The sequence below is a fragment of the Saccopteryx leptura genome, chromosome 1, assembly GCF_036850995.1.
Source record: "Saccopteryx leptura isolate mSacLep1 chromosome 1, mSacLep1_pri_phased_curated, whole genome shotgun sequence".
Lineage (NCBI taxonomy): Eukaryota > Metazoa > Chordata > Mammalia > Chiroptera > Emballonuridae > Saccopteryx > Saccopteryx leptura.
The window spans coordinates 304189159-304215188 of record NC_089503.1 but is presented as its reverse complement, the minus strand read 5'-3'; the positions used below and the strand labels follow the sequence as shown (position 1 = coordinate 304215188).

The 26030-nt window shown below is 42.6% G+C and overlaps 1 protein-coding gene across 2 annotated transcripts; it reads right to left on the bottom strand.

The window, feature by feature from the left end:
- Positions 1-6389: 6389 nt before the first annotated feature.
- Positions 6390-13972, bottom strand: NANOG (Nanog homeobox). 2 transcript variants are annotated; one of them, XM_066361237.1, is made up of 4 exons: positions 13822-13972; positions 9357-9616; positions 6944-7030; positions 6390-6806 (listed from the first exon to the last, which is right to left on the bottom strand). In XM_066361237.1, exons 1-4 carry the CDS (start codon positions 13970-13972, stop codon positions 6417-6419), a joined length of 888 nt encoding a protein of 295 aa, XP_066217334.1. In that variant the 3' UTR covers positions 6390-6416. The 2 variants fall into 2 exon arrangements, with proteins under 2 accessions (XP_066217334.1, XP_066217335.1); XM_066361238.1 differs by having other exon boundaries at positions 6390-6761.
- Positions 13973-26030: the final 12058 nt, after the last annotated feature.

Here is a 26030-nt window from a genome sequence, read left to right as displayed (position 1 = left end):
TAAGAGACTTAAGTAAGATGCAGGATCTAGGGGAGGCTAGGAATTAAAGAAGATTTAGAGATTTGCAGAAAGGACAAAACTGTGTGGCTAATATAGTGCAATGTGCATTGACCGTATTGTTTGAGAATGCTCACTCTGACTATGGAAGAGAAAGCAAATACAATTTATGTAACACATAAGGCACAGTAACTATAAACAAATTATTCATTGGTAAGATGTTAGATTTAAATAAGTAGGTACACGTGCACACAACACTGAAAGATGGAAGGAATAAGAGACACTTTAATACTAAATATCCTTATACACCAGAGGCACTCAAAATGCATCATTCTTATATTGGCCATTCTTTGCTGACCTCACATGTATTCTGACTAACTAGGAGAAATAAATTCCACAGGAGAATAAATTCCATCATTAGGTGAAGGAGAACTACTTTTGTGGCCAGAAATACTTGCCCCCAGTGTCTGATAGTGCAAGCCTGTGGGACTGTGTCCAGGCACCTTCCTTCTGCAGAGCCCTGGCTCTGTTCAACCTCAAGTTCTGGTCCTCAATACTTGCCCTTAGTTCTTGTCACCATATCATGTGTCAGAGAGGTGGGTCATATGAACATTGTGACACTTTCTACCCCACTTGTGCCCCAAGTGCATCAGCATGACCATCTCATTTCCTATGCTTCATGCCCTGTGTTTGATTAATTTGCTTCTAGTGTGTTAATTTGATCTGTGAGATATTTTTGTTTGATAGCTAGTGTGGTAGGGTACAAGGGGGTAGTGTTACCTTTGCACCAAAGTCACTTTCCAGCCTGACCAGGCAGTGGCGCAGTGGATAGAGCGTTGGACTGGGATGCGGAGGACCCAGGTTCGAGACCCCGACAAGGTCACTGGCTCAAGCAAGGGGTTACTCGCCCTGTTGAAGGCCCGCTGTCAAGGCACATATAAGAGAGCAATCAATGAACAACTAAGGAACCGCAACGAAAAACTGAAGATTGATGCTTCTCATCTCTCTCTGTTTCTGTCTGTCTATCCCTCTCTCTGACTCTCTCTCTCTCTCTCTCTCTCTCTCTCTGTCCCCCCTGGGGGGAAAAAAAGTCATTTTCCAGGCATTTAACCTTCTAAAATTCTCAAGGGCACTTCCTTCTAGGACTGGAGCTGATAACCATCCAGAAATCAGGAATAGTTTAAGCCAGAAACTGACCACCAGCTGCTACTTCTTTTCAATCTGGTTACACTTCAACCTCACACCAAGGAACCTATTCAAATGCCTACATTTCGATATCCTTAGTCAACCAACTTCCTTTGCTGGAAACTTTTGTCAGTCCCAACTGGCTTCTTTATTTAACAAATTCCCTTTATCTCCTGCTTGAGGCAAAGGTCACTTGGGCCTGGGAGAAATGTTTACTTTACTGAAGGCCCTTCCCCACTTTCCTGCCTCTCTGGCGGTTGTCTGCCCTTACCTTGGGTTTGCAGTCATGGCTTGACTCTTCCCTGTAGACACCCAATTATTTTTGAGTAGTACAGTTTTTCTGAACAGAATTAAACATGTCCTTTACCATGAGAATTGGGTGCTTGAAATTCATGAAGCAAAGCACATACTGCTCCCACTTTTTTATTTTTTGCTTGTTCTCGTTTTTTATTTCTCAAAGTAGGTCAGATGGACGTTGAGTTAAGGCTGCCGGAAAGGTGTTCTCTGTTGTGTACTCTTGCCACACATGAGCTTTGAATCCAAACTGGAATTCAGAAGACTCAGGCATTTCAATCCAGTGTGCTGCTTTCCTTCAGGTACAAACTGAAGTTGACATACTAGCTGAAAATCAGGACAAAGCTAAAGTCCAGGGTGGGGCAAAAGGAGCTTTACAGTTGTGAGTACGTGAAAGTTTACTCTTGTATTATTTTCTCTCACTGGCATGTGTACGCATGTACATGAGTTTGCTAAAAAAAAAAGAAAAAAACAAAAAAAAACTGATGTTAAAGTTAACTGTATTTTTTTTAAAGATTTTATTTATTGATTTTATGGGGGTGGGGGTGAGAGGGATGAGAAGCAGTTGCTTTACTCTAGCTGTTCATTGGTTGCTTATCATATGTGCCTTGATTAGGCGAATCCCGGGGTTTCGAACGGTGACCTCAGCATTCCAGGTCGGTGCTCTATCCACTGCACCACCACAGGCTGGGCTGTAATGATCTTGCTTTAATATTTTATTAATAGCCTTTTTTTTAAGGGAATGACAAAAGTCACACTGAGATGTTAGGAAGAACCAAAATACTTAATCTTTCTTTTATTTAGCTACCTAAATTCCATTTTTTCCTTTTTTAAAAAAATTTAATAATTAAATTTATTAGAGTTACATTGGTTAATAAAATTACACAGATTTTAAGTGCACAATTCTATAATACACCATCTGTATATTGCATTGTGTGTTCACCACCCCATGTCAAGTCTCCTTCCATCATCACCCATCACCCCTCTACCTTCCTCCCAGTCTTTTCTTTGTATCAGAAATGCTTTGGGCCTGACCTGTGGTGGTGCAGAGGATAAAGCATCGGTTGCCAGTTCGAAACCCTAGGCACATATGGGAGAGTTGATGCTTCCTATTCCTCCCCCTTTCCCCTTCTCTCTCTCTCTAAAAATGAATAATTTTTTAAAAATCTTTAAAAAAATGCTTTGGTGCCTGACCAGGCGGTAGCACAGTGGATAGAGCATTGGACTGGGATGCAGAAGGACCCACGTTTGAGATCCCGAGGTCGCCAGCTTGAGCGCAGGCTCATCTGGTTTGAGCAAAAGCTCACCAGCTTGGACCCAAGGTCGCTGGCTTGAGCAAGGGGTTTCTTGGTCTGCTAAAGGCCCGCAGTCAAGGCACATATGAGAAAGCAATCAATGAACAACTAAGGTGTCGCAATGAAAAACTGATGATTGATTCTTCTCATCTCTGTCCGTTCCTGTCTGTCTGTCCCTATCTCTCTCTCTCTCTGTCTCTGTAAAAAATAATAATAATAAATAAATGCTTTGGTAGAGAATATTTAAGAAAGAAACCATCTCAATCTTAGCTAATATAGCTAGAAAAAATAGGCACTATTTTTTAATGTAATTATCAATTTTTAAGATTCTTTCAAATAAATATATTTCTAAATTCTGCTCCCCAGAGGTTTGAAGATGTTAAAAAAAAAAAAAAAAAGCTTCCATATTTAACTGGCAGGGGAGATACCATAGTCAGAGAATGTACAGTATAATCCTGGTACAATATGCCCATTAATATTCACATATAAAACCACCCACCTAGACACCTTGGCTCCCCAGGAACAAACTTACCTGAGCCTTTCCCTTCTCCTTCTGCCTCAGGCATGCATCTCCTAAACGCAGGGGTCCCCACAGGATTGCCTTCAGGGGAGCAATGAGCAGTGCTGCTCATCCTGGGTTTACCCCCGGAACCTTTTTCCTCTGCTCATTTCTTTTCTGTAAATTTGCTAGAGCTAAAGCAGCCCCGCCTAGGCTCTCTCCTGTTGTTCCTTCTATTCTAGGCCCTTCCCTGTGTCACTGTCCTCAGCTTAAAAAACAAACAAAAACCATATACAAAATAGCTGTAGGTTTAGTGTTTATCACTGAATAGATATTTTTACTGGATTCACTTCATTATGCAGTTATTGCTTAAATTTGTTTTTAACAGCAAGTTTCGTCTAGTTTTGCAATTAAAATATCCAATTTTATAAAAAAATAAGGCCTGACCTGTAGTGGCACAGTGGATAAAGCGTCGACCTGGAAATGCTGAGGTCGCCGGTTCAAAACCCAGGGCTTGCCTGGTCAAGGCACATATGGGAGTTGATGCTTCCAGCTCCTCCCCCCTTCTCTCTCTCTGTCTCTCTCTCCTCTCTCTCCCTCTCTCTCTCCTCTCTAAAAATGAATAAATAAAATAAAAAAAAATTAAAAAAATAAAATGTTCTTTGGCTTCTTAATTATTGTTTTACTATCCTCTGCCTTAGGTTTTTCTGCTTTTACTTCAATTATATCTACCTGTTGGGAATAAGAAACAGTAAATGAATACCATTTTCATAAGTGGCTGATTTCCAAAAGCAAACAATGAACATCAGAAATCAGTCTTTTTCTCCTTTTTTCTTTTCAATGGTTCTCTTTTCCCCTTACTTCCGTTTCTTCTCCAGATCCTAGCATGTTGCCTTGAATAGCTGCTGTTGTCATCTTTGGACTCTACATCTTTAGCAATTCTTAGCCCTCCCTTGCCTGTTCCCAATTATCTTGTAACTAAACTTAATCCAAAGTAAACACAAGCAGCAACTGGGGGTATAAAGTTTTAGGGTTCAGAACTGGACAACTAGCCTTGGTGTTTCCTAGGTTCTGTCACTTTATAATAGCTATTTTGCCTAGAAGTTTCTAGACTCTGGTTCACCATTTAGTGTTTCTTCAAATTTGTTGTCTATTAGGTGCATTTAGTTAGAGCCAAGAATTTTGCAGAAATATGACAAATTATCTTAAAAAGAAGGCTCTAGTTTAATCTAAGATTTTTTTCCCTTCACTCACACATTTAAAACATAAGTGGAAAAGGCAGGTGGCAGGAACAGATCAATTTTTGAAAGTCTAAGTAAAATCTGCTTGAATTATATGTAAGACTGACAAGTAGTGACTTAAGAGAATGGCATTTCATATACAGTTCTCATTGTTCAGTGAATGCTGTTTCAGTTATCTACTTGGTCCATAATATGGAGCTGTTTGTTATCTACTTGGTCCATAATATGGAGGTTGGCACAACACTCAAATATCTGATAGTAGGAAGGAATAGCATGTTGAATTTAGGTCTTGGTGGGAATTAACTATTCCTGCCTTCTTCTTCGGTCAAATGTCTAGATAATTGAATAAGATTATAGAGCAACATTATTATTAATAGCAAAATTATTTAAAATACCTTATTCAACATAGTTCTGGCAGGGCAGGAGAATACTGCATAGTAGTCAGAGCCTTTCATGGGTGTTACAGGGTGACACTTCAGTATTCCCCCCCCCCCCCCCCCCCCCCCGGGCTGCCATTCAGATTCAGCCTCTTTACAAACCCAAGGGCTCCGCTTATCACTTCCTAAACCTCCCAGGTGTGTTGTTACTCTACCAGAAAATAACCACAAATTTTGTTTTCAGTGATATTGCACTCGAGGAAAGAATGTTAGTTCAGGTCTAATTAATCAGTCACCTAGCACCATATCATCATATCCTCGGTGACTTTTTTTACTAATTAAAAAACAAACAAACAACTTTCCATTGCCTGATCTGTGGTGGCACAGTGAATAAAGCATTGACTTGGAACCGTGAGGTCCCGGGTTTGAGGCCCTGGCCTTGCTTAGTCAGGGCACATGTGGGAGTTGATGTTTCCTGCTCCTATCCCCTTCTTTCTCTTTCTCTCTCCTCTCTAAAATGAATCAAGTCTTAAAAAATATTTAAACAAAAAAACCCAAAAAACTTTCCGCTGATTTCAGAGAGAGAAAGGGGGGGAATATTTAAAACAAAAAACCCAAAAAAACTTTCCATTGATTTCAGAGAGAGAAAGGGGGTGGGGGGTAAGGGAGAGAGAGCGGCATCAACTCATTGTATCACTTATTTGTTCTATTTAATTGTACGTTCATTGGTTGCTTCTGGTATGTGCCCTGTGCAGGGATGAAACCTGCAACCTTAGCGTGCTTGGGCTGATGCTTTATCCACTGACCTGCCCTACCAGGGCCCCTTTGCTCATTTCTGAGATAGCAGTCTTCCCAATGGCTAAGAAAGATTTCAGTTAGTTCTTCCCCCACATCAAAAATGCAGTGAACAACCGTGCTTAGCAAGTTTTTACTTTATTTAGACCACTGGGTAAAAATCAGGGTATAGCCAACTAACAGTAAAATAGACATTTTATTTATTTGTATTTAAACGTACAAACCAACCAGCCAACCTGCCATTATTATCACGACGCAGCAAAATACAAAACATCTTTTACAAATACTTGAGTAACAAATTAGGAGTTGTAGTGAAAACAGCAAAAGGGGCAGAGGAAATCAGTGAAGCATAGTATAGGTTAACCATTCACCTGAATCGAGAAATATGAATCCCAGGAAATATGAATAATCTTTTATCACACATCTTTGTCCTTTTACTTTCTATTCTTGACCTTACGATTCTAGAGCCTAGAGCTACCCAAAATAATACTACATCTAATTATCTATAGCCACAGACACCTTTTATCTTTGCCTACAGAAGCAAGGCTACAGAAACCTCTTTGATTAGATTCAGGTCATAACCCACACCCACCCTTCCAAATTGGCACCACAGGCATAATGAGAAGCAGTTTATCAAGGCAGAGAGATACACAGAAAATCCTAGGAGAGGTAATACAGCCACTCCCCAGATTGAGACTGAAAATATATCCATCGTTATGCTATAAGTTCATGGCTATATGTTGGTGGAGTCAGGCTGTGTGTTCATGGAGTAATCTGGGAATGAATCCACGGTTTGATGAGCACTACAGTAATACTTCGGGGTTTGCAGTATTGCATCATAGCTTTCCCCAGCAGTTTCCAAGGCAACCTCCAAATCTGTGACAAGATTTTGCTGGAACTGGATCTGGGGCTGTAGGGACTCCTCTCCGAAACTATAGAACTGATTGTTCCAGGCCTGGCTGTTCCAGGCCTGGGGGCACCAGGTCTGACTATTCCAGGAATGGTAGTTCCAAGATGGGCTGTTCCAGGGATGGCTGGTCCACGTTGACAGGTTTCCAGAGGCATTCACCAGGCATCCCTGGTGATAGGAGAGGCTCCGGTACTCTGTGGTTGCTGAGCTCATCTGCAAGAGAGGGTGGGTTCACTGAGAGGGGACAGGAAAAATCCGAATTGCCCGTGGCTGGGATTGTGTGCTTCAGCAACAGACCAAACTAAAAAATCACTGAAAGGCCAGAGCACAGTAAGTAAATTTCCTGTTACCTGAGCCACGCGGTTGCTGTTCTTTGACCAGTTGTATTTTTGCCACTTCTTACATTTCATTCTCTGGTTCTGGAACCAGGTCTTAATCTGCAGGAAAACATAAAATAGTAGTAATACCGATGTGCTAGGGATCATACAACATTGTTAACATTTTCTTCCCCTGACAACTACAACCGTCTAAAGCTATCAAAATGTGAATTTTTAGAGTCCTTTAAAAAACCTGCTAACTTCAGCCTGACTTGTAGTAGCGCAGTGCATAAAGCATCAACCTGGAAATGCTGAGGTTGCCGGTTCAAAACCCAGGGCTTGCCTGGTCAAGGCACATATGGGAGTTGATGCTTCCTGCTCCTCCCCGCTTCTCTCTCTCTCTCTCTCCCCTCTCTATAATGAATAAACAAAATCTTTAAAAAAAAAATTACAAAACAAAAAACAAAACGTGCTGACTTCAGCAGCACATATACTAAAACTGGAACAAGGGCCCTGGCCAGTTGGCTCAGCGGTAGAGCGTCGGCCTGGCGTAGAGGAGTCCCGGGTTCGATTCCTGGCCAGGGCACACAGGAGAAGTGCCCATCTGCTTCTCCACCCCTCCCCCTCTCCTTCCTCTCTGTCTCTCTCTTCCCCTCCTGCAGCCAAGGCTCCATTGGAGCAAAGTTGGCCTGGGCGCTGAGGATGGCTCTGTGGCCTCTGCCTCAGGTGCTAGAATGGCTCTGGTTGCAACAGAGCAACACCCCAGATGGGCAAAGCATCGCCCCATGGTGGGCGTGCGGGGTGGATCCCGGTTGGGCACATGTGGGCGTCTGTCTGACTGCCTCCCATTTTTTTTTTTTTTTTTTTGGTATTTTTCTGAAGCTGGAAACGGGGAGAGACAGTCAGACAGACTCCCGCATGCGCCCGACCGGGATCCACTCGGCACGCCCACCAGGGGGCGATGCTCTGCCCCTCCGGGGCGTCGCTTTGTTGCGACCAGAGCCACTCCAGCGCCTGGAGCAGAGGCCAAGGAGCCATCCCCAACACCCGGGCCATCTTTGCTCCAATGGAGCCGCGCTGCGGGAGGGGAAGAGAGAGACAGAGAGGAAGGAGAGGGGGAGGGGTGGAGAAGCAGATGGGTGCTTCTCCTGTGTGCCCTGGCCGGGAATCAAACCCGGGACCTCTGCACGCCAGGCCAACACTCTACCACTGAGCCAACCGGCCAGGGCTGCCTCCCATTTTTTTTTTAAATTTTATTTATTACTTATTTATTTTAGAGAGGAGAGAGAAAGGGAGAGAGAGAGAGACGGAGAGAGAGAGACAGAGAGAGAAGGTGGGGAGGAGCTAGAAGCATCAACGCCCATATGTGCCTTGACCAGGTAAGCCCAGGGTTTCGAACCAGCAACCTCAGCATTTCTAGGTCGACGCTTTATCCACTGCGCCACCACAGGTCAGGCAGCCTCCCATTTTTAACTTCAGAAAAATACAAAAAAAACCCTCACAAAAAGCCAAATACTAAAACTGGAACAAAAAAAACAACAAAAAAAACTGGAACAATACAAAGATTAGAATGTCCCCTGCTTAAAGATGACATGAAAAAAAGAATCTTAAATCAATATTCTATGAATGAATTATCAAGCTGCTCAGGTCAGCTGGTTGCTTTTTGTGTAATAAACCTAACCAGTTAAAGACAGACTGCAAATCTACTAACCAGGAAGTACACATGTAGTTTACCCATGCCGTTATTCACAGTTAATGGTAAACTGTTTGCATGACTAGCCCCCACCCAGATGAACACTTTACCTATTTCCTGAGAATAGTGGCAATTTTAACTCAGAAATTATGAACATACAACTAGAACAATTATTTAGAAAATATCAGGTTATACTATAGCACACAAAATAAAATTTCCACATGGTTTATAAACTTGTTAGAAAATTAGATCACAGAAGAACCAGAAGATTAAAATCACAGAGTAGAGGACTTTCTAAGTATGGCACAAATGACAAGAAACCATAAAATTAAATGCCAATAAATTATTTTTTTTAAAAAGAAATGCATGAAAAATGATAAACCTCAGGAGTAATCGAATGCACACAGATAAAAACAAAAGATGCAATTTTTCCTTTAATGAGAACCAATGTTGGTTAAGGACTCTCTAACCTGAAGATGGGAGTATTACACCCTTTTGATTGAGGCAAAATTGGAAACATTTCCACAATTTTGGTTTGTGCAACAGGGAAGTGTTAAATAAAGACACATTTACACAACAGACTGTTTAATGAACAATGGTTACAAAGTATACTACAAAAACATTTCATTTTCATATTAAATTATTTAGGGGGTGCATAAAAGCAGAACGCATAGAAAGATGTTATCTGCAAATTAGCCTTATTATTATTATTTTTTATTTCTTATTGCAGAGACAGGAACAAAACAACCTTACCTGTTTGTAGCTAAGGTTCAGGGTTTTAGAAAGTTCTTGCATCTGCTGGAGGTTGAGATATTTCTGTCTCTGAAATCTCTCATTGAGTACAGAGAGCTGGGTCTGTGAGAAGACGGTTCTGATCTTCTGTTTCTTGACCTGGACTTCCTCCTCCTTCACTGTATCGTCCTCTACAGAAGTAGGTAATATTACGTCGGGACTGGTGGAAGAATCAGGGCTGTTCTGAATATGCAGGTCCATGGAGGGAGGAAGAGGAGAGACTGTTGGGAATAAAAACAACACTTTTCTCTAAAGCTTTTTAAATATTAAATTCACGAATTTATTATTTGCAAAGCTTTTTAAAATTTTTTTGAGGAGAGAGAGATACATGAAGGGAGAGAGATAAGCATCAACTCGTAGTTGCGTCACAAGGCCAGTGATCCCTTGTTCAAACCAGTGACTTTGAGGATTATGTTGATGATTCCATCCTCAAGTGAGAGACCTCAGGGTTTCAAACCTGAGACCCTCAGCATTCCAGGTCAACACTCTATCCATTGTGCCACCACCGGTCAGGCATATTTTCAACATTTTTTTTTTATAAATACGTTTATTTATGTTTATTTTTTACAGAGACAGAGTCAGAGAGAGGGATAGACAGGGACAGACAGGAATGGACAGATGAGAAGCATCAAATTAGTTTTTCGTTCTGCATTGCGACACCTTAGTTGTTCATTGATTGCTTTCTCATATGTGCCTTGACCGCGGGCCTTCAGCAAACTAAGTAACCCCTTGCTCGAGCCAGTGACCTTGGGTCCAAGCTGGTGAGCTTTTTGCTCAAACCAGATGAGCCCGCGCTCAAGCTGGAGACCTTGGGGTCTCGAACCTGGGTCCTCAGCATCCCAGTCCGACACTCTATCCACTGCGCCACCACCTGGTCAGACACATTTTTAAAGTTCTTACTACCTCAGAACTAGATAGTAAGCAACAATTCTTAAGCAACCTGAATAATTTGCCAATTTTTGTACAATCTAGTACAATCCAGTGTCACCATTTTACATGCAATGGACATGGCAAATAATGACAGACAAGGCTAATAGAACAAACATGCTAGTATTGCTGAACACAGTGGGACTCAAACCTCTTTGACAACACCTGGGCTGTTCATAAAGGTCAAATTGAATCACTTGACTCCCACCTACTGCGTCACTTCATAACTTCTTTTTGTAATCTTAATCATTACCTACATAACTTTTAAAACTGATGATTAGTTCTTTCCAGCTGGTCCCAAACCATGGGAATCTCTAGGTACAAGCCCCTCAATACAAAGTGAAAATATAAGCTGAGATGCCCCGCTGCCAATACAAAGATTGGCTCTTGCTGCATACATACAGTCTATATGCAAGGAGGCAGCAAAAAGTACTCAGCCTCATGAGACTGGAAGTGTGCAACTTCTCCTGGGGCTCCCGGTGTTGCATGCACAAATCAGAATTGATGCTGTCTGTCTACAATGTATCTGCCTGGCCTGTACCAAGACCCTAGTAAAGAACCGTATTGTACTCACTGACAGCACACCTGAGCCACAAGAAGGGGGCTAAGGTGATTCCTGAGGAAGAAGAGATTTTAAACAAAAAATGACCAAAAGCCTGACCTGTGGTGGCGCAGTGGGATAAAGCATCGACCTGGAACACTGAGGTTGCCGGTTCGAAACCCTGGGCTTGCCTGGTCAAGGCACATATGGGAGTTGATGCTTCCTGCTCCTCCTCCTCTCTCTCTCTCTCTATCTCTCACTCCTCTCTCTCTAAAAATCAATAAATAAAATTAAAAAAAAAAAAAAAAGTACTGGTGCCTGGGTTCCACCCTCACCATTAAAAAATATATATATTTAAAAAAAAAAAAATGACCCAAAAAATTTAGAAGAAATATGATGAAAGGAAAAAAGAACACTGAAGTCTAGAGGAGCAGTTCTAGCAGCGCAAGGAATTGGGAGTTCAGCTGAGGGAAACCAAGGCCCGGAAAGGCAAATAAATCCTCATCCCTCCTGGCCTTGCCCATGTAGGTCAGTTGGTCAGAGCATCGTTCCCAAGCGCCAAAGTTGCAGTCTGATCCCTAATCAAGGCACATTCAAGAAGCAACCAAAAACTGCATAAATAAATGGAACAACAGATTAATGGTTTCCTCTTGCCCTTCCCCTCTCTCTCTCTTAAAAAATAAAATAAATAAATAAATCAAGAAATAATTTTTTAAAAATTTATTTATTGATTTTAGAGAGAGAGGAAGGGAGAGAGAGACACAGAAACATCGATCTGTTTCTGTATGTGCCCTGACCAGGGATCGAACCGGCAGCCTGTGTATTAGTACAATGCTCTAACCAACTGAGCTATCTCTGGCCAGGGCAAGAAGAAATAAATTTTTAAAGAAATTTTTAAAAATTCTCTTCTCTCCTATCTCAGCTCATGTAATAAAGGTGTTTACTCTAAAATAAATAAATAAATAAATAAATAAATAAATAAATAAATAAACATGATTAGATTCTGGGAATCTCATAAAGCTAACAGTTATATTGCCCATTTCTAAATACGAGGACTAAAAGGACATGAATTTCAATGGGTTTCTGTTTCAGTCCAGACTTTGCCTTTATTTTTACTCTGTGACCTCATCTCCAAAATTATTCCTCCCTCACTCAGTTTCTTCATTGATTAAAATGAAGTAATAGGTAAAAATTGTCTAGCAGAGCACCTGGACATATCAGCTTTAGGAACTGAAAATTAATTTCCTGTATTACCTAGATTAAGTACTTCAATTCCTACTTGCACTCCAATTCTACCCTTGTCATGGTACAAAATGCACAGGCTTTAAAAGACAAAACTTCACAACCTGGTGCTTCTTGCAAGTAGCTCTAAGAAGAAAAGCTCTCAAGACTAGAAGTGGGCAGTGTTTTACATCTATACAAATTCACCATCTACACTTGCTTGCTACAGAGGGATGTTCACCTGCTCTTTCTCAAGCTATTTCTCTCACAATCCAGCACTGTCTGTATTTTCAACGTTTGAAATGATCAAAGGACATTAACAAAGTTTAGGAAAACAGGATAACGTTAATATCTAACACTCAAACATAGCAGTAACTCCTTCGCCACAACTTAGTTTTATAGTTGTAATAATGTAAATAGTTTTTAACAAATAATATCTAAAAAAGTGGTGCCAGCTTTAAGTATCCCAAGCATCTCCCACACCCTCAATTGCCATTTCAAAAAATTATTTATAGATTTTACAAAGAGGAGAGAGACAGACGGGAGCAAGAAGTATCAACTCATAGTTGCTTCACTTTAATTGTTCGTTGATCAATTGCTTGTCGTATGTGCCTTGATCCGGCAAGCCCAGGGTTTAGAACCAGCGACCTCAGCATTCCAAGTTGACACTACCTCAGCATTCCAAGTTGACACTCTATCCACTGTACTACCACAGATTAGCTCGGTTATTTAGAAGCCTAAGCACTAGAGAACAGGCTTTGAAGCCTAAACTGGTTTTTAATTCCGAGTTCTAGCCACTTTGTCAGCAGATCAAACCTTCTGGAATTATCTACCATAAAGTAAAGTGAACGCTTCTCCTTGAGATTTAGGAGATCTGAGCATGTGCTCAAAGAGCTTTCCATTAACACTCATACATCCAAAGGATGGGAGAAAAGCCAATTGCTACTTTGTAGAGATCAGACTTTTCCACGTGGTGAGACCCATGTAATCAGCCATGCCATTTCTAGTAGTGACTGGCAAGGAAGAGGCCGCTCACCATGAACACCTTGCCCTAATCCCCAAGCTGTGATGTTATCACTTCTGGCTTAGTGATATTTACTGTTACCGTGTGCCAGGAACAGCGTTAAGATTTATACATTAGCCTGACCTGTGGTGGCGCAGTGGATAAAGTGTCAACCTGGAAACTCTGAGGTTGCCGGTTCAAAACCCTGGGCTTGCCTGATCAAGGCACATATGGGAGTTGATGCTTTCTGCTCCTCCCCCCTTCTCTCTCTCTCTCTCTCTCCCCCCCCCCATCATGAATAAATAAAATCTTTATAAAAAAAAAAAAAAGAGGCACATATGAAAGTTGTTTCCTGCTCCTCTCCCTTCTCTCTCTCTCTCTCTCAAAATAAATAATATCTAAAAAAAATGTCAAAAAAAAAAAGATTTATACATTAGCTTATCTACTTTAGCTCATTTGTTTTTACAGTGTCTGTGCACGCAAGTTCTCAAACATAGTGTGCAGTTGAACTGCTGAGTCCCATGTCCCTAGTCACAGTTCATAACTCCTGACACCTGGGACATTGGTGAAAGGGCACGTGCCACTAAGAATAGAATGAGAGGTGTCTTGAGGATTAATAGATAACGGACACCTGCATCTATTAATGGGCTGTACTGGCTCAAGTGGGAAAAGTATGACCCTTATCCTCTTTCCCCCTTAAGGAATTCAGGTTTTCAAGGATTCCATTTTCTTACCAGTCTCCGTATGGAGCGTCTCAGCAGATGATATTTCCAAGGATGCATAGTTTTCTCCAGGCTCATAAATCTCGGGCACTGGTGAAGTTTCCCTAGAATTGGATGCTTCGGAGAAGGGCAGGCTTTGGGGACAAACCGAATCCACACTCATGTTGCTGAGTTGAAGGAGGGGGGAAAAAGCCCAAAGAGCAAAATTGTAAGAAAGTCCCAGGCTTAAGAATCTAGATAGAAGACCTCAGAGAAATAAAAAGGTCTCCAAATGCAAAAGTATCAAAAAGATGGAATGAAATGAATCACCTTTGCAGTAACAGGGGCCAAACAGCCCAATCTTGCAAAATGTGGAGATTTTGGAGGATGTAGATTTATAAGGAAGGGTCAACCAAATTTAGACCCGCCCCTCCTGGCAGCCCCGCACCCACACACACCCTTGCGAATTCTCAGTTAATCCTGTCTGCCAGTCTCACCACGGCCATTGTCATGCAAAAGGTAGCTGCGGAATAACCCAGACTGGGTGGGGAATGAGAAAACTGGGGCCACAGACTAAATCAACTCAACAACGAAATACTTCTAGATTTATCGTGTTTCCACCTTTTAACATCAAAGATGCACCTCCAGTTCCTGAGGCTACTGCAGGTGAATGAAATTCCCACTAGGACACTTAACTCCTTAATTTCTAGACCCCTTGAAATCAGGTTAGTTATGCAGAAACTTAAACTCTCATTTCCTTCTTTGATTTACCCTGAGGTCACAATAAAACACACATTGTGTGTTGCTAAGGCCTCAATTGATGTTAAAAACAGTACTTGTTTTCAACTTCCACTGAAGTTGCTTTGCTTTTTAGCTTACAGGAGGACAGGCAGTCTTTCCAATAGGACTGTTGTCTTGTTTTCAACAACATCCAGAGGAAAGGAGCTGCTATCTGCTGATCTGCTAACCAAGACACTTTGGTGCCCGGCGAGTAATTATGCACATACCATTACTATGAAAGATTTTTAGTTTCTTTACACTCCTTACTGGATAGAATCTTGGTGCAGCAATTTTTAAAAGTCTTAGTTTCCTCATCTGTGAATAGGGACAAAAGTACCTTCTCTGTGTTGTAAGAATTAAAGAAAATGAAGAGCTAAATGCAGTATTTGACGCATCAGCTAGTGACCTACAAATGGTGGCTGCTGATAGAAATTCTGTCAGGATCCTATGCCCATGACCTTCAAGTTTGCATTACCGTTTGTAGTGATTTTTATTTTAATCCAGTGGGCAACATGATAGAATGAAAACACCACCTTTTAATTTCACTTGGGACATTACTAGATATAAAATAATGAAATCTGTTGACCAATCCAGTTGAAAGGAGGGAGTTAAAAAGAACTCTAGGTAAATGTTATTCCCATAAGGGACCTGCCAACACATTTGTGATGGGCTCCTTGCAGAGTCAATGCTTGCCCTCCTGTCTCTCCCTCTTTCCCAAGCAGTCATCATTTGCTGACTTTTCTTTCTCCTCTGGCTTTTTTCTTTTTCTTTTTTTCACAGAGACAGAGAGTCAGAGAGAGGGATAGACCAGGACAGACAGACAGAAACGGAGAGATGAGAAGCATCAATCATTAGTTTTTTATTGCAACACCTTAGTTGTTCATTGATTGCTTTCTCATATGTGCCTTGACTGTGGGCCTTCAGCAGACCGAGTAACCCCTTGCTCAAGCCACTGACCTTGGGTCCAAGCTGGTGAACTTTGCTCAAATCAGATGAGCCCGCGCTCAAGCTGGCAACCTTGGGGTCTCGAACCTGGGTCCTCTGCATCCCAGTCCCACGCTCTATCCACTGCGCCACCACCTGGTCAGGCTGGCTTTTTTCTTTAATCAGCTTTTTCTTCTCTGGTTTGGCATCCAGTCATGATCTTCAACCCCACTCCCATCTCCACACTGTTCTTTTTTGATTCGTCTTCTAAAAGAAGAATTTTTAGAGTTAGTTTCAAGCATTAACATATTTATGACAAAACAGTCTATGGCTTGCAATTTTCCTCCTCATTTTCAAATTCAACATTCAAAAAACTTCAGGTTTCTTATCCCCTTTTAATCTTCCACCCCTAGAAGTTAACTGTTAGCCAGTCCCAATCATAATGTTTTTCTAAGATACAACTCTTGGCTAACCTCCCCCACCACACACGCCGACACTTGGATCTCCAGCTAGAGCTGCTGGCTTTGCGCCCGTGCAAATTGTTTTTTTATTCACGATGCAAAGATGCCAATTTGTGCGTGTAGGAGTATTGCTGGGTCCAAACAAGGGGATAAAATTCTATGTAACTTTTTCTTTGTCTTCACAGACCATCCTTCTGAAACAGAAGTGTCTAGAATAGTAAGGTAGCCAATTGTCCTCCTTTAGGTATGACAGTCCTTTCGTAAGTTCCATTCTCCCTTGAAAAGAGTCCTCCTACATGTCCTCCTTTTTGATATTGGAAGACTAATCTGTAAAAGTCCATATTTGATCTATGCAGAGTTGATCCATTGCATGTGATGTGATGTATTTGTATCTAAATGAGTACTTTTTTTTTTTTATGTGCCTTGACCGCGGGCCTTCAGCAGACCAAGTAACCCCTTGCTTGAGCCAGCGACGTTGGGCTCAAGCTGGTGAGCTTTTTGCTCAAACCAGATGAGCCCTCGCTCAAGCTGGTGACCTCGGGGTCTCAAACCTGGGTCTTCCGCATCCCAATCCGATGCTCTATCCACTGCGCCACCGCCTGGTCAGGCTACTTTTTTTCTTATAATTATTAAAAATTAATAGGCATGTAAGCATAATTACAATATAAAATATTACAAATGTTTTTATTATGCATTAATCATATTAGTGTATTATTGTTGCAATAAATAAAATGTTTCTTTTACTTATAATATTGTTTTCTATTTATTTTTGTCCTCCTTTTCATTGTAAAAAAGTTGGTCACCTTAAGAATAGGGGAGTCGCCTGACCTGTGGTGGCGCAGTGGATAAAGTGTTGACCTGAAATGCTGAGGTTGCCGGTTCAAAACCCTGGGCTTGCCTGGTCAAGGCATACGGGAGTTGATGGTTCCTGCTCCTTCCCCCTTCTCTCTCTCTCTCTTCTCTAAAATGAATAAAGATTAAAAAAAAAAAGAATAGGGGAGTCGCCTGACCTGTGGTGGCGCAGTGGATAAAGCGTCGACCTGGAAATGTTGAGGTCGCTGGTTAGAAACCCTGGGTTTGCCTGGTCAAGGCACATATGGGAGTTGATGCTTCCTGCTCCTTCCCCACTTCTCTCTCTCCTCTCTCTCTCCCCCCCTTCTCTCTCCTTTCTAAAACTGAATAAATTTTTTAAAAAATTAAAAAAAAAAGAATAGGGGAGTTGCCTGACCAGGCAGTGGCGCAGTGGATAGAGTGTCGGACTGGGATGCGGAGGACCCAGGTTCCAGACCCTGAGGTCACCAGCTTGAGTGCGGGCTCATCTGGCTTGAGCAAAAAGCTCACCAACTTGGACCCAAGGTTGCTGGCTCGAGGCAAGGGGTCACTCGGTCTGCTGAAGGCCCGCGGTCAAGGCACAAGAAAGCAATCAATGAACAACTAAGGTGTCACAACGAAAAACTGATGATTGATGCTTCTCATCTCTCTTCGTTCCTGTCTGTCCCTATTTATCCTCTCTCTGACTCTCTCTCTGTAAAAAAAAAAAAGAAAAAAAAAGTTAAACATAGAATTACTATATCATCCAGCAATTCCACTTTTGTGCACATACCCAAAAAATTGAATGCAGGAACTTGAACAGATGTTTGTATGCCAACATTCATAGTAGCATTAGCCAAAACTAAAACATTATCAAAAAAAAAAAAATTTAATTAAAAAAAATTATAAAAGGGAATGCAGAAAAAGGGGGTGGAATGAGGTGGTTTACAGGTAACTAAATTTATTATGGTGATCATTTCTCCATATATAACATATATCAAATTATTATGTTGTAAACCTTAAACTAATACAATATTATATGTCAATTTACATCTCAATAAATCGGGGGGATTTAAAAAAGGGAAACATTTGACTTCCTGGCTCTCAATTAGCAGTTCAGTAAATGAGAGCAGTCAAGACTGCATGCTTATTTTTCCTGGAGCTCTCTAAACTGCAGGTTCCAGAAGCTTTGTTCTTTGATGATAGGGTTCTTTGCCTAAAAGCCTGGGACAACTTCACCCCATCCCCCTGACTTGTGTCCCATTGTATCAAGCATAAGAGCCTCCGGAGTGAAAGGCCAAAAGGGAGGGGTGGTGGCTAGAAGGCAGACTTACTACATTCTTTGCCCTGGAAAGCGATTTGAATAAGGTTGAGAATGCCTCAGAAGCTGTCGGAGACCTCGGGTTTGTTTGGGTAGGCTGTACGGGTGGAGGAGGGGTGTACTGCAACGTGCTAGAGTCCAGGGCTGCAAATGTAAGTAAGGGATTCAGTGAAACCCTTATTTTAGATTGTATGGGCATACCTCGAAGATATTGGGGGTTCTGTTTCAGACCACCATACTGAAACAAATACGGCAATAATGCTAGTTATACCTTTTTTTAGTTTTGTTTTCAGTGCATATGTAATCAGAATCACTGGGAGTAAGACCCAGAAATCTTGTCTTTTAAGAATCACTAATTCTTGTGTACCCTAAATTCTGAGAAGCACTGCTCTGGAATACAGTGCTAGGCAGTAGGGGAAACGGTCAATACATCTTTATTAAATTAATAAATCAGCTCCAGTGGCTAAAACACTAACAAATTGGAGAATTACAAGAACTTTCAAAAACAAATAAAAGCACATTTATTTTTTACCTTGTGGTTCAGTTTTAGGTTTGTCAGATCTTACTGTAACTAAAGTTTTATAAAATTTAAGAACTAAATTATTATGTGTAACAAATTCTAAGTTCTCCTACTGGAGAGTTCAAAAGGGTTAATAATTAAACTGAATTGTCAGTCTCTTTTTTGTGTGTGTGACAGAGAACCAGACGAGCCTGGGCTTAAGCTGGTGACCTCGGGGGTTTCGAACCCTGGTCCTCCATGTCCCAGTCTAATACTCTATCCACTGCGCCACTGCCTAGTCAGGCGGTCAGTCCCTTTTTTTTTTTTTTTGAGCATGCAAGAATTTTACTAGGGGCCTGACCAGATGGTGGCACAGTGGATAGAGCATCAGCCTTGTGTTAGAATCCATGGTCCGAAAAGACCAGTGTAGCAGGCTTTATTGAAAGGAAGGAAGGAACCCTGCCGGGCTGACTCCTAAGGGAGAGTCAAGCGCCAGGCACAGCCTGGGATTGCGCTTTTTAAGGGTTTGGGGGAGGGGGAGTAGGAAGGGTCCTGGGGTTTTCAATCATCCAGGACTACTCAGCTTGTGACATCAGACATTCCTTTGCGGTTGGTCATCTGGTGTGAGCCCTGAAACGAGACTTACTGGCAGGGTTAAAGAAATGAAACCTAAGACCTCGGACGCAGAGGACCCAGGTTCAGAACCTCCAGATAGGCTGCAGAATTTGGGCTCACCCTAGCCCCCCATAGTTGCTGGCCAATAAACTCCTCAAAATTAAAAACAAACAAACAAAAACACCTCGAGGTCACTGGCTTGAGTGCGGGCTCACTGGCTTTAGTGTGGGGTCACTGGCTTAAGTGCTTGGTCTTGGACATGACCTCATAGTTGCTGGCTTGAGCCCAAAGGTCACTGGCTTGAGCATGGGGTCATTTGCTCTACTGTATTCCCCCCCCCCCCCCCCACATTAAGGCCCATATGAGAAAGGAGAAAGCAATCAATGAATAACTAAGGTGTCACAACAAAGAATTGATGCTTCTCATCTCACTCCCTTCTTGTCTGTCTGTCCTTCTTTCTGTCTCTCTCGCAAAAAAAAAAAAAAAAAAAAAAAGAATTCTACTAGGGGAAATGCCTATAGGAAAGTAAATTGGGAGGGAGCCCTAAAGGTTGGAGAGCCAAGGCAAACAATGAAGCAAGTATGACACCAAGTGAAGAAGAGAGGGAGGGAGGAAAGTTGGATGGGAACATTCTAGACTGCCATGAAGCTATCTGGGAGTGTTGGAGCCAAAGTTTCCATCAGAGAAATCCTAGTGTCCTTTTACACTTAGTCATTGACTGGGTGCATTGTCAGAGTCTTGACCCTGTTAGAGTTGCAATTAAGCAAGACTTGTGGAGACAAAAATACCTCGGCAAGGCAACTTTAATAAGTTCTGCAGAAGAGTGTGCTGACGCTAGTGAAAGCTGGCCAGCAAGCCTGCAGACAAGGGGTAGGGGTTGGTTCTGTTTTTGTTCCTAACATAGGCCCTAGGCTGGGTCTTGCCCCATTGGCTGGGGTGGTGACTGTACAATCTTACTCTTTCCTGACTGGCTAGATTAAATGCGTGTGAGAGGGAGAGACAGGGACGAACAGGAAGGGAGAGAGATGAGAACCATCAATTCATAGTTGCCACACCTCAGTTGTTCATTGATTGCTTTCTTTTATGGGTCTTGATTGGGGGGCTCCAGGCAAGCCGGTGACCCTTTGCTCAAGCCAGAGACTTTTTGGTCTCTTAATTTTCATATAAGGGCAAAATAAACATTTTAGTAACAAATATATCTGGCAGCTCTCACTCAGATTGGAAGAATGAAGGAAATTCAGAAGATGATAGGGTATAGTTGGACTAAGATGGGGGCTCAGCAACATGGACTTCTACTCACCAAGACTGACCTGGCTACAGCCACTGCTGAGTGCCCCATCTGCTAGCAGTGAAGACAAACACTATTTTCCAATATGACACCATTACCCGGGGCGGATGATCAGCCATCTCTCTAGTGGCAGGTTAATTACCTAGGATCCTTTCCATCTTGATAGAAGCAGTACTTTGTTCTTATCGGAATAGACATTTTATTCTAGATACAAATTTGCCTTTCCTGCATGTAATGCTTCTGCCAAAATTACCCTCTGTGGACTTACTGAATGCATTATCTGTCTTCATGTTACCTCACACAGCACTGCTTCTGATTGATGAACTTACTTTGTTGCAGATGAAGTGCCTGCCCTGTGGTGGCACTATGGATAAAAGCATCAACCGGGAATGGTGAGGTTGCCAGTTTGAAACCCTGGGCTTGCCTGGTCAAGGCACATATGGGGGTTGACATTTCCTGCTCCTCCTCCCTTCTCTCTCTCTAAAATAAATAGTCTTTTTAAAATTTTAATTTTAATTATTTTTTTATTCAGTGAGAGGAAGGGAGGCAGAGACAGACCCCCGCATGCGCTCTGACTGGGATCCACCTGCTGGGCTGATGCTTTACCACTAAGCCAAGTGTCATAATGAGCTCTCATACTTACAGAATTTTTTCACTGGTCTCACAATGTTTCCCATCAAACGGAAGTACAGTGATTGGCAATATCTTGCAGGGTTGGGGCATTGTTTTCCAGAGGGCTCTAAATAAGTATTCAGTACATTGTGCTGTTTCTCCCATAGCCAAGATTTACAAGTCCAGGAATCCAGGGGAGCAGCATCATCTACTGTTTTCTCTAGTAATCCTCTAGCAACATTTTTGCTTGGAGTCCCCATCTCCTAATGTTCTATTGGTCTAGAGGTCATGCCTTGTGATTAATGTCAATAGAAAACCACAACAACCCAATGTAGGCATGACTATTAATGGTCAGACACCCCACTAGGCTGAGTCATTACTAACTGAAGTGTGTGCTGAGGGCAAAGTGAATATGTTCTAGTCTTTTAGCAGGTTTGATGATGATAATATAACATTGTTGTCTGTATTCACTAAACTGTGCATTAGATCTCTAGTGCTTATTTACTATACATTGCTTGCAAAGGGAATATAGAATGGGTAGTGGAAGAAGGTAGTTATAAATACCACTTATGACTGTATGATAAGTTGCATAAATAAAGATTGTAATTGTTATGAGTATTTCTTCTCTTTTTCTTTTTTTTGAAAATATTTTTATTTCTTAATTTATTAATTTTTTTAGAGAGAGGAGAGAGAAAAAAGGGAGAAGCAGGAAGTATCAACTCATAGTAGTTGCTTCTTGTATGCCAGTGACCTTGGGCTTCAAGCCAGCAACCTTTGGGCTCAAGCCAGCAACTATGGGGTTATGTCGAGCCAGTGATCCTGCTCTCAAGTTGGTGAGCTCGTGCTCAAGCCGATGAGCCTGTGCTCAAGCTGGTGACCTCAGGGTTTTGAACCTGGGTCTTCAGCATCCCGAGCTAATGCTTTATCCACTATGCCACTGTCTGGTCAGGTTAAAAATCAATAAATTTTTAAAAAATTAAAAGAAGCCTGACCAGCCTGACCAGGCAGTGGCACAGTGGATAGAGCGTCGAACTGGATGCGAAGGACCCAGGTTCGAGATCCGAGGTCGCCAGCTTGAGCACGGGCTCAACTGGTGTGAGCAAAGCTCACCAGCTTGGACCCAAGGTCACTGGCTTGAGCAAGGGGTTACTCGGTCTGCTGTAGCCCCATGGTCAAGGCACATATGAGAAAGCAATCAATGAACAACTAAGGTGTCGCAACAAATAACTGATGATTGATGCTTCTCATCTCTCTCTGTTCCTGTCTGTCTGTCCCTATCTATCCCTCTCTCTGACTCTTGCTCTGTCTCTGTTAAAAAAAAAAAAAAAAAAAAGCCTGACCAGGCATTGATGCAGTGGGTAGAGCATCAGACTGGGACGTAGAGGACCCAGGTTTGAATCCCCAAAGTCACAAGCTTGAGCCAGGGCTCATTTGGTTTGAGCAAGGTTCACCAGCTTGAGCCAAGGTCATTGGCTTAAGCAAGGGGTCACTGGATCTGCTGTAGTCCCCCAGTCAAGGCACATATGAGAAAGCAAACAATGAACAACTAAGGTGCCGCAACAAAGAGTTGATGCTTCTCATCTCTCTTTTTTCCTGTCTGTTCCTATCTGTCCCTCTCTGATTCTGTCTCTGTCAGAACAACAAAAAATAAACAAAAAAATGAAAAAAAATTATTCATCAATTTTAAAGAAAGAAGGGGAAAAAGAAACATTGATTTGTTGTTCCACTTTATGCATTCATTGGTTGATTCTTCTATGTGCCCTGACCAGGGATCAAACTTATAACCCTGATGTATTGGGAATACACTCTAACTAACTGAGCTACCGGGCCAGGGCTAAGGATTTCTTCCCTTTTTTGTTCCTGTATTAGTCTGTTCAGGCTGCAATAATAGAATACCACAGAGTTGGTGGCTTGAACAACAAAAATAATTTTCTTACAGTTCTGGAGCTGAATCCAAGATCAAGGTGTTGGTAGGGTTGGTTTCTGATGAGAACTCTCTTCTGGGGTGCAGATGGCTGCCTTCTTGGTGTTTCTTCACACGGCCTTTCCTTCATGGGTGTGCACTCTTGGGAGGGGTCTCTTCCTCTTCTTACAAGGACATCAGTCCTATTGGATTAGCCTTCCCTTTTATGACCTCATTTAACCTGAATTACCACCGTAAAGGCCCTATCTGCAAATATAGTCACATTGGGAGTTAGGGCTTCAACATGTAAATTTGAGGACATAATTCAGTTTATGACAATTACAATTTTATGTGTGCATGTATGTGTATGGCAATTTTTTTTTTTAAAGTGAGGAGGGGAGATAGAGAGACAGACTACCACATGCGCCCCAACCTGGGTCCACCTGGCAGTGCCTGTCTTGGGCCAATGTTTGAATCAACCAAGCTATTCTCAGCCCCTGGGGCCAACGGCTTGAACCAATCAAGCCACTGGCTGCAAGTGGAGAAGAGAGGAAGAGGGAAAGGAAGAGAAGCAGACGGTTGCTTCTCATGTGTGTCCTGACCAGGGATTGAACTCGGGACATCTGCCTACTGGGCTGACACTGAGTAAACTGAGTAAACTGCCCATGGCCAGATTTTTTATAATACTTAAAAAAAAATTGGCTGGATAGCTCGTTTGGTTAGAACATTGGCCCAAAGCGCAGAGATTGCTGGTTCGATCCTGGGTCAGGGAACATACAGAAATGGATTGATATTCCTCTCTCTCTTTCCCTTCTTCTCTGGCTAAAATCAATCCATAAATAAAAAAATTGATTCAAGAGAAAGGATGAGAGAAACATCAATTTGTTGTCCACCATTGGCTGATTCTTTTTATTTTATTTTTTAAAGATTTATTGATTTTAGAGAGAGAGAGAAATATAGGAGGCGGGGGGACAGGAGCAGGAAGCATCAACTTGTTGCTTCTCATGTTTTTTTTTTTTTTTTTTTTTTTAGTTTTTCTGAAGTTGGAAATGGGGAGGCAGTCAGACAGACTCCCGCATGCGCCCGACCGGGATCCACCCGGCATGCCCACCCGGGGGTGATGCTCTGCCCATCTGGGGCATCGCTCTGTTGCAACCAGAGCCATTCTAGCTCCTGAGGCAGAGGCCACAGAGCCATCCTCAGTGCCCGGGCCAACTTTGCTTCAATGGAGCCTTGGCTGCAGGAGGGGAAGATAGAGACAGAGGAAGGAGAGGGGGAGGGGTGGAGAAGCAGATGGGTGCTTCTCCTGTGTGCCCTGGCCGGGAATCGAACCCGGGACTCCTGCACGCCAGGCAGACGCTCTACCACTGAGCAAACCAGCCAGGGCCTCATATGTGTTTTGATGGGACAAGCCAGGATTTTGGAACCTGTGACCTCAGTATTCCGGTTCACTGAGGCTTTACCCACTGTGCCACCATACGTCAGGCCATTGGTTGATTCTTTTATTATTATTGAGAGAAAGGGAGGCAAAGAGACAGACTCCCATATGCACTGAAAAGGGATCCACCCAGCAAGCCCCTACTGGGCCATGCTGCCCATCTGGGGCATTGCTCCATTGTTTGGCATCTGAGCCACTTTTAGCTCCTAAGGTGGAGGCCACAGAGCCATTCTCAGCACCTGGGGCCAACTCACTCAAACCAATCTAGCCATGGCTGCTGCTGGAGGGGAAAAGAGAGAAAAAGAGAGAGAGAGAGAGAGAGAGAGAGAGAGCAAGTAAGAGAGAAGGGAGAGGGGTGGAGGAGATCGTCACTTATCCTGTATCCCTGACTGAGAACCGAACCTAGGACATCTATATGCTGGGCCAACACTCTATCATTGAGCCAACTGGCCAGGGCCCATTGGTTGATTCTTTTTTTTTTTTCTTCTGAAGCTGGAAACGGGCAGGCAGTCAGACTCCCACATGCGCCCGACCGGGATCCACCCGGCACGCCCACCAGGGACAACGCTCTGCCCACCAGGGGGCAATGCTCTGCCTCTCCAGGGCGTCGCTCTGTTGCGACCAGAGCCACTCTAGCGCCTGGGGCAGAGGCCAAGGAGCCATCCCCAGCGCCCGGGCCATCTTTGCTCCAATGGAGTCTCGGCTGAGGGAGGGGAAGAGAGAGACAGAGAGGAAGGAGAAGGGGAGGGGTAGAGAAGCAGATGGGCGCCTCTCCTGTGTGCCCTGGCCGGGAATCGAACCCGGGACTTCTGCATGCCAGGCCGACGCTCTACCACTGAGCCAACCGGCCAGGGCCGAGAATGTCTTATATTTTTAATGTTTTGTTTTTTTTAATTATTAAAGATCTGTCTGCAAGCCAGATGCAGCCATCAAAAGAGCCACATCTGGCTCATGAGCCATAGGTTCCCGACCCCTGAGTTAGGCAGAAGTATGACTGATGTTTTCTTTATTTGAAGGTTAAATACTATTTAAGGAGATGTATCTGGATGCCAAGGTGACAAGAGATGAGCTACTATGGTTAATGTGTCAACTTAGCTAGATTACCATTATTCAATTACACACTATTCTAGGTGTTACTGTAAACGTATTTTGTAAATGTAGTTAATATCTACCATCAGCTGACTTTAAGGACACGATCCTTAATGTCTGAATGGGCCTCACTGAATCAGCTGAAAGCCCTTGAGCAAAACCGAGGTTTTCCTGAGGAAGAAATCCCACCTGTGAACTGCAGCTGTAGCCCAGGACTGATCGTTTCCTGCCAGCAAATCCTGCTAATGGATTTTGGATTTGCTAGTTCTCACAATCACAAAAGCCAATGCCTTGAAATATCTCTAACTAAACAAATATATCTATATCTATTTATCTCCTACTGGTTGTTTCTATGGTAGAACCCCGACTAATTCAGCTGTTAGGTATATTATCAATAAATCAAAGAAAGAGTTAACATCTAGGCATTGATAGAGGCATTTGATTTATTGGGTTTGTTAAATTCAGCAGTTACTATTTTTACTTAAAAAAAATTTTTTTTAGA

What these genes read in the sequence shown, in the direction of transcription:
- NANOG (XM_066361237.1), bottom strand. Translation starts at nt 13,972, where the DNA reads ATGAGTGTGGATTCGGTTTGTCCCCAAAGCCTGCCCTTCTCCGAAGCA. An exon ending in GACGCTCCATACGGAGACTG is followed by an intron (nt 9,617 to 13,821) that starts GTAAGAAAATGG and finishes TATTCCCAACAG; the next exon opens with TCTCTCCTCTTCCTCCCTCC. An exon ending in TGAACCTTAGCTACAAACAG is followed by an intron (nt 7,031 to 9,356) that starts GTAAGGTTGTTT and finishes GTTTTCCTGCAG; the next exon opens with ATTAAGACCTGGTTCCAGAA.